The 14111-nt window shown below is 40.8% G+C and overlaps 1 protein-coding gene across 7 annotated transcripts in view; it reads right to left on the minus strand.

Annotated features, from left to right (window-relative positions):
• The window catches only part of MYO5A (myosin VA), a 105400-nt gene that overhangs the window by 51646 nt on the left and 39643 nt on the right, over positions 1-14111 (minus strand). For all 7 annotated transcript variants that reach the window (XM_068143859.1, XM_068143856.1, XM_068143854.1 and 4 more), the window contains exons 5-9: positions 11509-11665; positions 7002-7145; positions 5206-5287; positions 3373-3480; positions 2272-2378 (exon numbers count right to left, since the gene is read on the minus strand). In XM_068143859.1, the coding sequence (XP_067999960.1) occupies positions 2272-2378; positions 3373-3480; positions 5206-5287; positions 7002-7145; positions 11509-11665 (598 nt within the window). The remainder of the gene's footprint in view (positions 1-2271; positions 2379-3372; positions 3481-5205; positions 5288-7001; positions 7146-11508; positions 11666-14111) is intronic.

The raw sequence follows: 14111 nt of genomic DNA on the forward strand, positions 1-14111 counted from the left end.
ATACTGGTGTTCACCAAACAGACCCCCACAGTGAACCTACAACCTTCACAAAAATGAATCACCTAGCTTCACAGGGATGGACTTGGTATTTTGAATTCTTCTAACTGTCTCAGTTTCCAGTGACAGGACAACAGCTGTGTACTTGGGACAGAATGATCCACTCTGTCCCAAGTACCCAGCTCCTGAGCAGTGCTCTCATCTGCTCAGATACAACCACAGCAGGGAGTAACAGGCCATGGGGCATTACAGCCCAAGCCAAGAATGAAGAGGAAGGCTTTAGCACTCTGGTCTCAGTATTTAATGCACTATTTCTCAGTGAATTCTGGAGATAAATATTAGGAGATTGGAGAACACAATTATGTTATCTAACTCCTGAATCAGACTGTACAAGTGAAGAAAACCTTTGTTTAACCACCAGGTAAAATCAACTGGCAAGGCTCGAACACTGAGATGGCTATATGAGATTTCTGCATAAAAATCTGTGCAGTGCATTTACCACTCAATGAGTTCAGATACTACACCTCATCACTAACAAGCAAGCCAAAAGCTAGAAAGCAAGGACAGACAGGTCTCGCCTCCTAAGGAATTCCCCTAGTGCTGCTTCCTCATCACATTCATGTTGCAGCTGGTAACTCAACAGCACACTGACAAGCAGTGTCAAGCACCGTCAAGCAGTGTCTTGACAAGGACAGATTACAGAGGACTGTTACTACATGCTCAGTAGCTAGAGGGTACATAAAGTTTGTCTTTCTATTTCCACATCTTTTTGACTTCTCTGGGGCTTCATGCAGTCCTCGCAGCATACAGGTCCCATGGCAGTGCTGTTAACTTCCAAAATCCAGTTAACTGAGAATGTTTTCTTTCAGTTTAGCCATACCACTTTAACTCAGAAGACAATAATAAAGTAATAGTAATAATGAACACTGCACAAAAGAATGCCACATTAGGGTTACTCAAGCTGACATCAACCAAATTGATTCATTCATGTAGCACCAAGAGGAGCCCTTTGTTGAGCTTCCAGAAACACCATCATTGCATCACCACACCAGTGCTTCCCAGGCAGACCAGTCTGCATGGCAACAGAGCTCTGCAATGACATAGCTATTGTCAGAGAACAGCACAGCTCAGGTAGCAGATTCCACCGAGCAGACATTCACTGCCACCTGCTAGGCGTTTACCATGTAAGGATAGGACTACAGAGGAATTTGTAGCTTTGTACTAGCTCATTCAGTGGGATTCCTGCATGGGAGATAACCATTCTGACTCTCTCATATTTTCATCATGTCCTAGCTCACAATGTCCTGGGCTCATCAGCTTTCTACTTCTGATCATTAAATGACACTTTCTTTGCAGTGCAAACCTTTTTAAGACACATTAAAAAAGCAGACTATTGTTGTGGTTTCACAGCAGCTTTCCACAGGCACCTGGTGTTAGCCCAGGCACACTGAGCTGCGGCCCAATGAACAACCTGTTGTCTCAACTCCAGAAAGGGCTAGAACAAATTCTTGAGAAAGCAACTGACATTAAAATGAGGTAAAAATAACAACCTTGAAATGGTTGCTACTGTTTGAAGAGAGAAAGATGAAGGCTGTGTTTTCCAATGGTAGACATTTAAGGAAAGGTCAAAGCAGAAACTGGCCATTTGTGAATCCAAGAAAGAAAAGTGACAAGCCAGATCTTTTTTTCCAATAAGAAGCCTGGGTCCTCACAGAATGACAGTTTTTTCAGATCAGACTAAGCATTCCTCATTACTGACTTCCACAAAGGTGAGTCAAATAAATCCTATGTGTACATACTATGCTCATTTCTAGACATCCTAGAGGACTTTGTGAAGCATTTCCTTTACAGTTAGTTAGGCCATTTGGGCATTAACTTAAAAAAATAATCCTGCAAAGCATTTACTGTAGGCAGGGATTGGATTCTTGTGGGAACATAAAGATCCAGACATCTGCCCAGGACTTCAAAGCTAGTCTGGCCCGGCAGACTTTTCTAGGACCAATCAGTTACGCTCTTGAAACAGAATTAAGGCAGCCACTGCTACAGAACTAAGAGTATTGTCTAAAGTTTCTAAACTAAGAAGAGTTGAATCCATCTGCAAAAAAAAACCCCAACTCTTAAAATGTTAACTAAAGAGACAGAATGTTAACAAAATAGAAGAACATTGCTTGTGTTTTTATATCGTTACTTGTCTTCAGAACAGGGCCCTGCAAACAAGCAGAAAGTAGAACTGTCAGAGTAAGAACCATGCCCTTCAGCTCATCTACTACTCACAGGAATAGTGCAGCTGTCAGAATCCCGAGATGCAAACTCCACGTTGCCCAAATGAAGGATGCCAGCAAGGATTCGAAAAATTCCCATCTGGTAGGTATCACTAATCCCTGAAAAATGTTAAACAAAGCATTGTGAATGGGAAGAGAAATAAAGAACTGTGAGCTGCAGCTGACAACAAATTTTATTCAGAGAAAAAGTGTGTTTTTTTCAGAGACTATGGTGTGTTTTTCAGAGACTTTATTTAGCATTTGACAGTATTGCTTTGCTCCACTTGCAGAAAAAAGTATTTTATAACCAGATGCAAAAAAAATCCATTGCAATGAACTATTTAATTCGCTGTTTCAAAGTGCTTTGTCAGTGACCTCCAACGCTGTATAGACGACGCAGATTGGAGTCAATACAGCTGACCAATATGATGGAGTATTGTTCCTTTATTGTTCCAGTATTGCAGGCCTATAGTGAGAGTATAGCACAGGAAAGTAAAGCAAAGAAGAAGGGAAAGGAAAGGTAGAAGTGCGTATCAAGGGAACTTCTACAACTTTTATAAACTTGGAGAGCCTTGTTGGCAGAGCTTCACTAGTTCCCTGTGAGTGACCACACATCGCACTGTTGTAGATTATTGGTCCAACTACCAATGACAAGAGAGGTTGTTGATGCAGGTGCATGTCCTGTTGTTCCAAGATAACTTTCTGTGTTTATAGCTACCAGTGTCCTGTTTTAGTTACATGCTGCAGGCACAGCGCTGTTTTGCTACACTGCTAGCTGGCACTGCACTTATGCTGAGCATGGCCTACCACCATGTCAGGCTCTAGGCCTGCACTGCCAGATTGTTCACACTGCTCAGGGCTGGCATTGCCACAACGCTGTATATGCTATACCAAGGGAATCCACCATTTGTATCCCTATAATGTGTGTTTCTCCTACACTAGATACGCAAATTCCACTGCAATTTAAATGCCTTCTTAATGTAATTGAAGTATCTCAGACTCAAAACTCTCCTGTTCTTAAACACAACAGAGTATAATGAAAATATAAGCAAACAATGTAGAAAACACTTGCTAATATATTGGATTTGGGATATGAATGTGGTTTACAAATTACCTAGCAACGTGCAGGCCTGCCTGGTGTTTACCATTTCCTTAGCATCATCAACACCATCAATCACAGGGCTTCCACCTTGCTTCGTATAGTAAAAGGAATTTGCATTCCCTGTAAGAGAAAAAATAATCTCTACATGCACTAATGCAGAAATCCACAGCACATCTGTAAAACAGTGTAAATATGTCCTTCTGGTTCATAGGACCCACTTATTCTACAGAAGAATTTTTTCAAGATTTAGCAGTGCAAACATGTATTCTTAACCTACCTGGTTCCTTTATTAGAATAACCTTTATTAGACTAAACCAAACAGATTGGAAGAGACCTTCAAGATCATCGTGTCCAACCCATCAACCAATCCAACCCACCCAAACAGCTAACCCATGGTACCAAGCACCCCATCAAGTCTCCTTCTGAACACCTTCAATGACGGCGACTCCACCACCTCCCCAGGCAGCCCATTCCATAGCGCAATCACTCTTTCTGTATAGAACTTCTTCCTAACATCCAACCTGAACCTCCCCTGGTGCAGCCTGAGACTGTGAGGGCCTTCCTACAGCAGGCCCTCAAGCATACTCTCTCCTTAACCTTGGTTAAGATTTCCATGCATGTGGAATAATCACTTTGGAAGAAATTGTTCTCCCAGTCTGAGACAACCACCCAAGTGGCAGGCAGGGGGCTGACAGCAGCAGCACTTTGGAATGATGTGGCAGATACTATTATGCTATTTGTGCATCAGGATACTAAAAAAAATAAATTCTAGTTTGCTCATTTTCTTCTTATTTCTAATCTATGGTCTGGTTTATTCATATGAGTGTCTGTGAACACTGTTGCTGAAAAGTTGTGGGTAGAGAACTGATCACTTCATACCACTCTGGGGACAGCACTGGGCTCACTGGGAGAGCAGTAGCCCTCCTGGGTGCTGTGTAAATTCCTACAGTTTCAGCGGCCATGCTTCCAGCTGTGGGAACAGACTCCTTTTCTTCTCATCTGCCACGGTTTCAAGAACACCGAAAGACGAGTCTGCTAAATGGCTTCTTTAGTTCTAATTACATCAGTTCCTTCCTTTCCTGTGTCAGCAGATGTGCATCCTGTAAGTGCCAGGCTGGTGCAGAAGAGTAGAGAAACACTTTCAAACCAGAATGGTATTTCAGAAATCAGCACTGAGGCTGTGCACTTCTCCCACTACGAAGCTAACTTTTAAAAATACGGAAGCAGCACTCAAATTTATATTGAATTTCTGAAATGATGAGGTGATTGCCTGTCATGAGGTCATCATCATGCCTTTCTCTTACAAAGCCCTAGTTCTTGCTAGTTCTTGTTAAACAAGAAACCTTTCCTTTACCAACATTTTAATCTGAAAAATGAAAAACATTCCCTTGTCAGTTTTGGGATTACCACGTTAGCAGAAATGGTGAAGTAATTGCTGTTAACACCCCAAGTGAAAGTATGCAGATGCAAAATAAGCTTTTCAGGTGCTTATACCACAAATGACAAAATTGTCTAGTAGCTGGAGTCATAGAAAAGAGGTTTCAAAAGACCAAGGGAAGAAATTTTCACCCTTGCCACTAGAAAGCTACTCTGAAATCCAGGACATCATAAGTTCCAACGATTATAACTGCAACTTATTACAGTACACTGAATTAACAAACCTGCTACTTTCATTTTACCTAAAAGTCTGAGATCTAACATTTTAGTTCTTTTCAATATATTTTAGTACTTGAAGGACTGAAAGTTTAGAATTTAAAAGCTGGCAATTCTTATCTTGGTTCTACGGCTCAGAGATGCTGCTTTATACCTACAATTGCACCACACAATACACATGGGATTTCATACCTAATCGTAGAGATTTAAACTCAGGTAATGCTGCAGAGGCACAAAGTTGGTAAAAGATGTGGTAATTTCTCTCCTCTTCTGCCTTTAAAAAGAAAGTAGCTGATTATTTTTCACAACAAATGTCAGAAACATTCATGAGTAGAATAGAATTACTGTGTTTAATGCTTTCTCTAAGAGAGAGAGTGTTAAGAGCATAGAAGCTGCATGGAAAAAGGAAAGATAAATCAGCATCTGTCATTTCCTTCTTCATTAACTTAATCCATTTTCAACAGCAAGAAGAATCCAGATATTTTCATAAAAAAGAAATAAAATGTACTACTTCACTTTTGAGAACTGTGGATTACTGTTAAATATAGATCAGGATTCTATGGGTGAGTGAAATGATCATACTTAAAAGCTTTTCATTTTCCAAAAATAACTAATGCCATTCACCTCAGCATTTATAGTAAACTGGTGAAGGGAATATCTCTCCTGCCAAAGCAAAGCTGGAATTTTGGAATGTAGGACAAACACAGCTCAGAAGGTTATGACACACGACCAACACCATCATTCTGTACTTAAGTGCTCTAAATTTCCTGACTGCAATACAGACAAAAACCAACACAAAAACCAAAACCCTGTCTTCCAGCTAAATCATGTGCATGAAGCCTCTCATTTTTAAAATATACAACAGTACTTCACATAACACTCCCATATAATGCTAACTGCATTTATTTGTTTTATACGTATCCAGAGAAGGGCCACAAGGATGATCAGAGGGCTGGAGCACCTCTCCTATGAGGACAGACTGAAGGAGTTGGGGCTGTTCAGTCTGCAGAAGAGAAGGCTCCGAGGTGACCTAATTGTGGCCTTCCAGTATCTATCTGAAGGGGGCCTACAGGAAGTCTGGGGAGGGACTTCTCAGGATCTCAGGTAGTGATAGGACTAGGGGGAATGCAATGAAGCTGGAGGTGGGGAGATTCAGCGTGGATGTAAGGAGGAGGTTCTTCACCATGAGAGTGGTAAAACCCTGGAATGGGTTGTCCAGGGAGGTGGTCGAGGCCCCGTTCCTGGGGGGTTTAAGACCAGGCTGGATGAGGCTCTGGCCAGGCTGATCTAGTGTGGGGTGTCCCTGCCTATGGAACTAGATGATCCTTGTGGTCCCTTCCAACCCTGAATGATACTATGATACTATGATACCTTTAGGCAGCCAGTCAAGGATAAGCCCACTTTTACTGCGCTATAAGGAAGGTAAAGATAACAAGGAAGTGTGGGAGACAGAAACATTATGGATTGGATCCAGTGGGAGACAGAAACATTATGGATTGGATCCAGTATAAAATTCAGAAATTAAGTAAGTTCAAGAAAGATGAAATTGCATATTCTCATTTACCTAAATAATGGCAATTTAGATTCATTTATAGTTCTTGTGACAGTGGTGGGTTTTAACAGGAGATTGAAAGTGAGCTGAGATTGCAGCTTTACAAACCACAACAGAGAGCTCTTCTTGAGCTGAGTTCTGATAGGTTTTGTAGCCCTATTCTGTAATACTATTGTAAGCACAAATTCCCATCTAGTAGTGCACTGACAGAATTACATGTTTACACAGACTTTTTATGCACATTTTACAACTACAAATAATTCACATAATGAAAGGCTGACCTTGTTTTCCTTTTCTCCCCTCCCCTCACATGTACTATATAACAAACACACTATTACAGCCATTGCTTAAGAGAACTAATATCAGGAAGCAGCAGCTTTTGTTTTTTTTAGAATAGTCAGTCTAATATATAATGAGAAGATTGCATCAGTGTTACCTGAAACACCACTCTTGATTTCTCCAAGAGGTAAGTTCTCATGTTAGCACCAATGATTCGATACCTCTTATCAAAGCCAATTTCAATGTATTTCCCAAAGCGACTGCTGTTGTCATTCCTTGTAGTTTTGGCATTTCCAATAGACTGAAAAGAAAGGAATACTGTGAAGGTTAAACAGCTGTTAGAGATTATCAAATCTATTTAATTATCTACACAGCTCATAAAGACTTAACGTTAATTTTGCCTTGGTTTCAGAATAATCAAGAATTTAATACAGAATGATCTCCACCTGGTCAGCAACTTACACCAATATGGTTATTTCATTAACACAAAATTGGGAGTTGGTCTTCCTAGCAATGATTTCACTTCCACATAGTCTCATTTTCCAGCCAAAAATCCTTCTTTGCTCTCTAAAGTGTCTTAAAAAGAATTAGAGAGTCTAACAGAATGCTCACATACACCCAGATTCCCTTTAAGGACTTAATAAAAGTATAATAGTATGTTTTATACATGTGTAGTACTGGCAACCTCTGTAAATCTACCTATCGTATGCTCACAATCCAGCAAACAGTCCCTCTGTTCTACATGTCCAACAGCTTATTACTATTATTGTTACTACTCTATAATCAACCACATTTCCAAACTACTCCTGCAAACCTATCATTACAAAATATTTACTGTGTGCCTAAATATAATAAAAAATGGACATGTACAGACTCATGCCATGTTCCTGAACCCAAAATCCTTCCATATCAGCCTGGTTACTAAGACAGTCTTCAATGCTGCCTTATGTGCCTAACTTGCTTAGATACACTCAGTATTCCTAAGGTTGGAAGAGACCTCAAAGATCATCGAGTCCAACCTGTCACCACAGACCTCATGACTAGAGTAGGGAGGACACTACTGCAGGCTTGAACTCATAACCTTCCCATTAAGGGTCTGATGCGCTACCAACTGAGCCACCTGAAGGGGTGAAAGACTCAGTACAGCTTCACACATAATAAACAATATTTAATGTATTTCCTCGATAGTACGTGGTCCTGGGATGCCCAGGGCAAATCATGACTGGAGTTCTTAAAATGGTCTTGGTGAACTTCTGCCCTTACCTCATTAGCATTAGCATTCACTTGACAACAAGCCCCAGCTGGATAGATCAGAATTCAAGGCATGCAAATCACAGCACTCTGAACTTCAAAGAAAAGCATTTTCTCTTCTCAATTAGATCATGTTTTAGACCTCATATAGCAATATATTTTCTACTAGGAGTAATACAGACACAATACACTGCCTTTTATCACATGCCACTGAGTACGCCTAACTCTGATGTATCCCATAACTAAAGAACACAGAGTCCTATCTGTGTCCCAGTTTCCCAGTTCACACAGCCACAGCCATCCATAGTTTCTGTACTGAAATTTAGGAACAACAATCTAGAGCACATTGCAATGCTGAGTATGGGCACTCCGGCTCTGTAAACAGGGCGCCAGTGAATCAGGAAGGGCTAACTGGGTACAGCACAGGAGGTGGGGATTATTTTCAGAAGCCCCATTAGAGCAGGAGTAGGAGCAGCAGATCTGACTGAAAGAATAGAATAGAATAGAATAGAATAGAATAGAATAGAATAGAATAGAATAGAATAGAATAGAATAGAATAGAATAGAATAGACCAGACCAGGTTGGAAGAGACCTTCAAGATCATCGCGTCCAACCTATCACCCAACACCACCTAATCTAGAATAGAATAGAATAGACCAGACCAGACCAGGTTGGAAGAGACCTTTGAGATCATCGAGTCCAGATGTCAAAGTGGGCACCAGCTGAATGGCTGTGGCTGCTATAAAGACCATAAGAACAAACTGCATCTCTGAGTTCTCAGAAATACAGAATTCACTCCAACCAAATATACTCCAATTGCACTTCTTCTGTTGTAAAATTATTGCTACTGTGATTTGGTGGTGATGGTAGCAACAGTATTACACTATTACAGGATTTTTAGAAACCAGTTATTACTTTAAAAGGTATTACTTATAAAAACAGTCAATAAAGTCTTTGCTATTTTAAGATTGCTTGAGAGCATGTGCAATGACAAAGAATAAGAGGCAGGAAATAACATGTAAAGATTAATTTTAAGCCTTGACAATTTCCACATTTGCCCTAGGAAAACTGTGTATAGCCATTGACTACAAAACTAGTTATTCAAATAGCTGCTAGAAATGCTCACTTGATGTTATGAAGTATTTCACAAGCAAAGATGATGTGAAATTCTGACACTAATGATGGTAAGCTCATAAAATACTGATGTTTAGGTTGTCCAAATAGAAATTTACAAATAAATAAATAAATAACCTTTTGCTCCTAAGATTTTATAACCTACTTAGCAAATTAAGAGTTTCCTGTTTCTAAAATCAATCATTCAGTTCCTTCTTAGTCTGCACAGGTTAATTTGTGTTTCTGCTGATTAATCAGCTGAAGATTTTAAAACATTGATTTTGCTGTCCTAGAGTCTCTTTCAACAACAAATTTCACAACACTCACTCTAAAGCCTACTTGAAGTCCAAGTGTTTGAATTTAGAAGGGTAACTTTCATCTAGTTATAACATTGTTTAAAGTAAGTGAAATTTTACTTATACCCAGCTTCATGAAATTGCTATTATCTGTTTTTAGCAGATAAGAAAAGGTATGGATGGAAAGTTTTAGTCCTCAGTTTAAATTTCCTTGCTTCAAAAATTAAATCAGACAATTGACAGTGAATTGATGGCCACTGATGGGGACATGGAGTCCAAGAGGTCAGACAGAAGGATATTTGGTTTGGATTTTGAGACCAAACAAAAGAAGTAGCACAGGGAAACCTGCAAACAGTTTGTATTTCACACAGCAAACACACAGCAAACTGAAGACTCATCCTGAAGTCTCCTACTGTGGCTGTCACATAGCAGACAGGTGGTGAGGATGTGGCAGCTCGCTTGGCCCCAAATACCACATCTGTGGTATGCAGAGGAAGGCACCCCTGGTCCTGTTAGCTGTGCATCAAACCCCAACGCAGCCAAGGATGGTGTGAAGCTTGCTGCAAACTATGGGAGCAGTGAAGGGAGTACTGTGCTCACACCTGCACGACTGCCATTGCTGCTCTGGTTGCTCCCACCAGGGTTGGTGCAGCTCAAGGCAAGGCTCAGCTCTCCCGACTTTCTCCTGTCACTGGACGTTTGGATCCCTCAGCAGTACAGCCCACCACCCGTCATGGCACAGCCTGTGTAATCCCACCCAACAGTTTCAAAACACCACACAGCACCACAAACCAGGCACAATTACCTTGTGACAGAACACACACACCTGTGATGGGGCAGCTATAGTGTGAGTATCATGAACTCCTCATGCCAGGAGGAAAAGAAGGAATAAAACTTAGTTCATTTTAAAAATACCTGAGAAAGAAAACAACGGCACCGCTTTGCATTTCATATTTCACTGCACACACTCCTTTTACTCATGTCTATCCACAAACACTTCATGCTACTGCATAAAGATGCTAAACATCTATGAAGGAAGCAGTTGTCCTAAGCATTTTTTGGGTTGTCCGTATGTATGTGCTTGTGCATGCCTATGGGCAGTGCTACTTCTCTCAAGGAATTCCCCTAAGACTGTTTCTCTTTGATGAATCATTTCCTAACACAGTTCCTTAACTTCAGCTACAACTTGAATATACACATATAGGCAAAGACATAGGAAACAATTCAGTTGGGGCTAATATGCTTTCTGCTTGGCCATAACATCAGAATTATAGCATCTCATGAGCTTCTTGGAGAACAGAGATCTTGAGGTAGGAGGGAACTATGATTCTATGTTATCTCAGTCTATTGCTACCAGCAATGCCTCCAAGCCAATGGTTTGGGAAGCTGACTACAGTTAGTTACAGAAATTTCCAGAACTGAAACATTACTTTGAGCTAATTATAGCAAAATTATGTCTTCTGTCATGTTCTCCCCTCTGAAAGAAATGACGTGCATCTCATGTAACTTTGCTTTCTCAGTCTATCTTCCCTAATCACATTGCCTAAAGCTGAAGATTTGCTTTAGTCAACAACTCTTCACTTCAAAGTATAATCTACCTGCCCTCACTGTATGATGTACATGCTCAGTGGGAAAGACCAGAATTTTTAATATTTGTCAGAATTTTACACACCCTTCTGCCAGCAGTCTTGTTACTATCAGTGTTAAAAAGCTGAACAGATTTGACATAGTATTCATACAGAATTACTTTGTTGTGTGAAATACATTAACACAACTGAAACTTTACCTCCCATCTTCCCTCAAGACTTTCATAAAATGTTACACAAAATGATGCCTAAAGCACCTCCTGGAGAATGGATTTTACACAAAATTTTGATATATATTTATTTTAGGTTCTTTGAACCCTAAAAAAGTCCAGATTGTCTTTTTTATTGCACGTTTATGTTAGTCCCAGAATAACAACTACAGCTGAAGGGTGGGGGTTAGTGTGGTAGCTGTCTTACCTCCATAATAGGGTTGGAGGCCAAAACTTTCTCCTCAACATTGGCTTCACTGGCAGATCCACTGACGGTAGCAAAGTACCTCATGGCATACTTGGCAGAGACGGTCTTTCCGGCTCCAGATTCCCCACTGACAATGATTGACTGGTTTCGCTCATCTCTGAAACACAAAAGATACATCAATTACCAGCTGTTCTTTCAAGGACACTTATTTTTTGTGTCCCAAGCTTGGCAACAACCCTTTCACCAGCAATGTTAGCAATGCAACAGTAACATAAATGCATGTGGCAGAAACAAGGCTGTTAGTACCCAAGCTGCTGGAAAGGCTGACTGGACTGACTGTAGCCAGGATCCTCAGTCAGGACTGATGCCGCTGCAACAGTCCAGCCAGCAGAGCTGCTCCAGAGAATCTGGCTACAGTGAAGTACCTGTTACCACTATTCACTAGGTGCATCTGCAGCTACTTCTATCCAGAGTCTGTAGTACAATGCTCCACTAAATTATCAGTGCTCATTAGCAAAGATCATTAATGCCATCTTACAGATAGAGAAATCAACAGCAGAGTCAGCGACAGAAACTTTTCATCCTTCTGATCTAATCACCAGCTTTTCCCAGAATTGTTCTGAATCTGAAAAATTCAAGCAGGCCTGTTCAGGACACAAACAGCAGCTCTGGAATGAAGATGACCCCTTTGATGTTAAGTAATTTCTTCTCATTAAGAAAAATTAATCTCCATTTGCTACTGAAACAATTTTCTCTCAGTCTCAAAAAGGGCTCAATCCATGAACCCCAACTGTATGGCTAATAAACACACTATGAAGTAATAAGGGAATAAATTAGCATTTTTATGGCCTGAATCTTCTAAAATAATGACCATACATGCTTTATACAGTATTTTTTTCCAAAGCAAAACCAGGTTAAAATGAGTATTTTTCCTATGAGCTGGGTGAGCTTAACTCTATCTTACACACTGGAAAGTGAAGAAAGAAGGAATAATGTTTTACCCCAAAGCTTTACACAGCTGAGGCTGGAACACTGAAAGTACAGCCAAACCCCAGCCCAGGCTGCACTTATAGCACAGTAATTGTGAATGAAATTTCAGGCACACATACAGACAGCTGAGCCATCAGTAAATGCTATGCAGGGGAAGAGAAGAAATATGCCTGGAAAAACTATTTTTGGGTTCTGTAGCCTAAAGGTCTTCCAGGAGATGTGGGATTCTATTTCTGAGATGGTTAAAAAAAAAAAAAAGAAAAGAAAAGAAGAAGCTGCTGCTGAAATGATGAAGCTAAATTGCAGACCACATTGTTAGTTTCAACCTATCTTACAAAAACACCAGCAAGCTCCCACATAAGAGCACAAGTCCAGCATCGACCTCATGTTGTACAAAGATGCAGGTTAAAGGAACCTCTGGGTATGTCACACATCTCCAGGAGTGCCAAGGTGGGATTTATTTAACCCAATGAAGGCATTAGTTGAAGCAGATTTTCCATGTTTTGGTAAAAGGAAACTACTTGAAATGGCTGAGTGCTGAATTAAATTGAATAGAAAAGTGTGGAGAAGATCAAAGCAACCTATTTTTGTGTTCTCAACTTCCGTTTAGCACACACAATAGGTGTGAATGTCTACAGCACAGTTCACACTTTCACATATGCCAAGCTGTCAGTCTCAGTGGGAAAGCACAACTATTCAGCTCCACACTGGGCTGTGTGCACCCCAGGTGACAAAGACTGAACTGCCAGAGATGCCAGCCTTTGCCACAGGCAAATGAAAACACCCATCCATGAGACCTCTTCTTACAGAAGCCATCAAGCCTGATGTACACACTTCTGATGCAGGTCTGAAGTGCTCAGGCTGGCTTGCAGTAACAATGAAGATTTCCAGCCGGAAAGGCAAGAGGAAATATTCCCCCATACCCCCTCCCAGAGTCCACTGGCAGTAGAAAGCTGTGCAGGAAGGACAGCCTGTAGCTCTGCACATCAGGAGGTGGCTTGAGTTACATGGATGCTCATGGTCAAAAGGAGCACTAGGATGTGGAAGAAGTCCAGTCAAATGCGTAACATCTAGGCTTAAATGAGACAACAGATAACAACTTTCCTCTTACACAGGCAGTGTAAGCCAAAACCAATTGCTTCACAGGACTGGCAGGCACTGTACTCTTTCATTCCTCCTATGTGTTTTCAAACAGGAAAAACCCCAACCCTGTACCATTCTAAAATATGAAACTTCTGGTCTGCTATCAGGAGCTGCCTAACACAGGAGACGGGCAACAACATAACAAGCCTTGCACTTGTAGGTGACCGGGCTCTGTTTCATGGATTAAGTATCACTAAATATATGAAGACACAGGAAGCTCAAGTCATATGAAATGTATCCTCTAATGACTAAGCTTATTTTTAGCTTACTTCCAAAGGAACAGAAGACTTTCAGAAACCAAAGTAATGCAGCCTCAGTACTGCAGGCTTCCGACAAAACAATCAACAAAACACTAACACTGTTGCCAAGAGAGGAACATCAGAGTAAAGGTGTCCATTTCTACTGTCACATCCCTGGAGGATGTGTGAGAGCATGGAAAGTGCATGCTGGTTTTGCAGTCCCTAGTCCCT

Source organism: Melanerpes formicivorus, unplaced genomic scaffold, assembly GCF_026170545.1.
Source record: "Melanerpes formicivorus ecotype bairdi unplaced genomic scaffold, bMelFor1.0.p_v2 SCAF_10, whole genome shotgun sequence".
In the NCBI taxonomy this organism is placed as follows: Eukaryota; Metazoa; Chordata; class Aves; order Piciformes; family Picidae; genus Melanerpes; species Melanerpes formicivorus.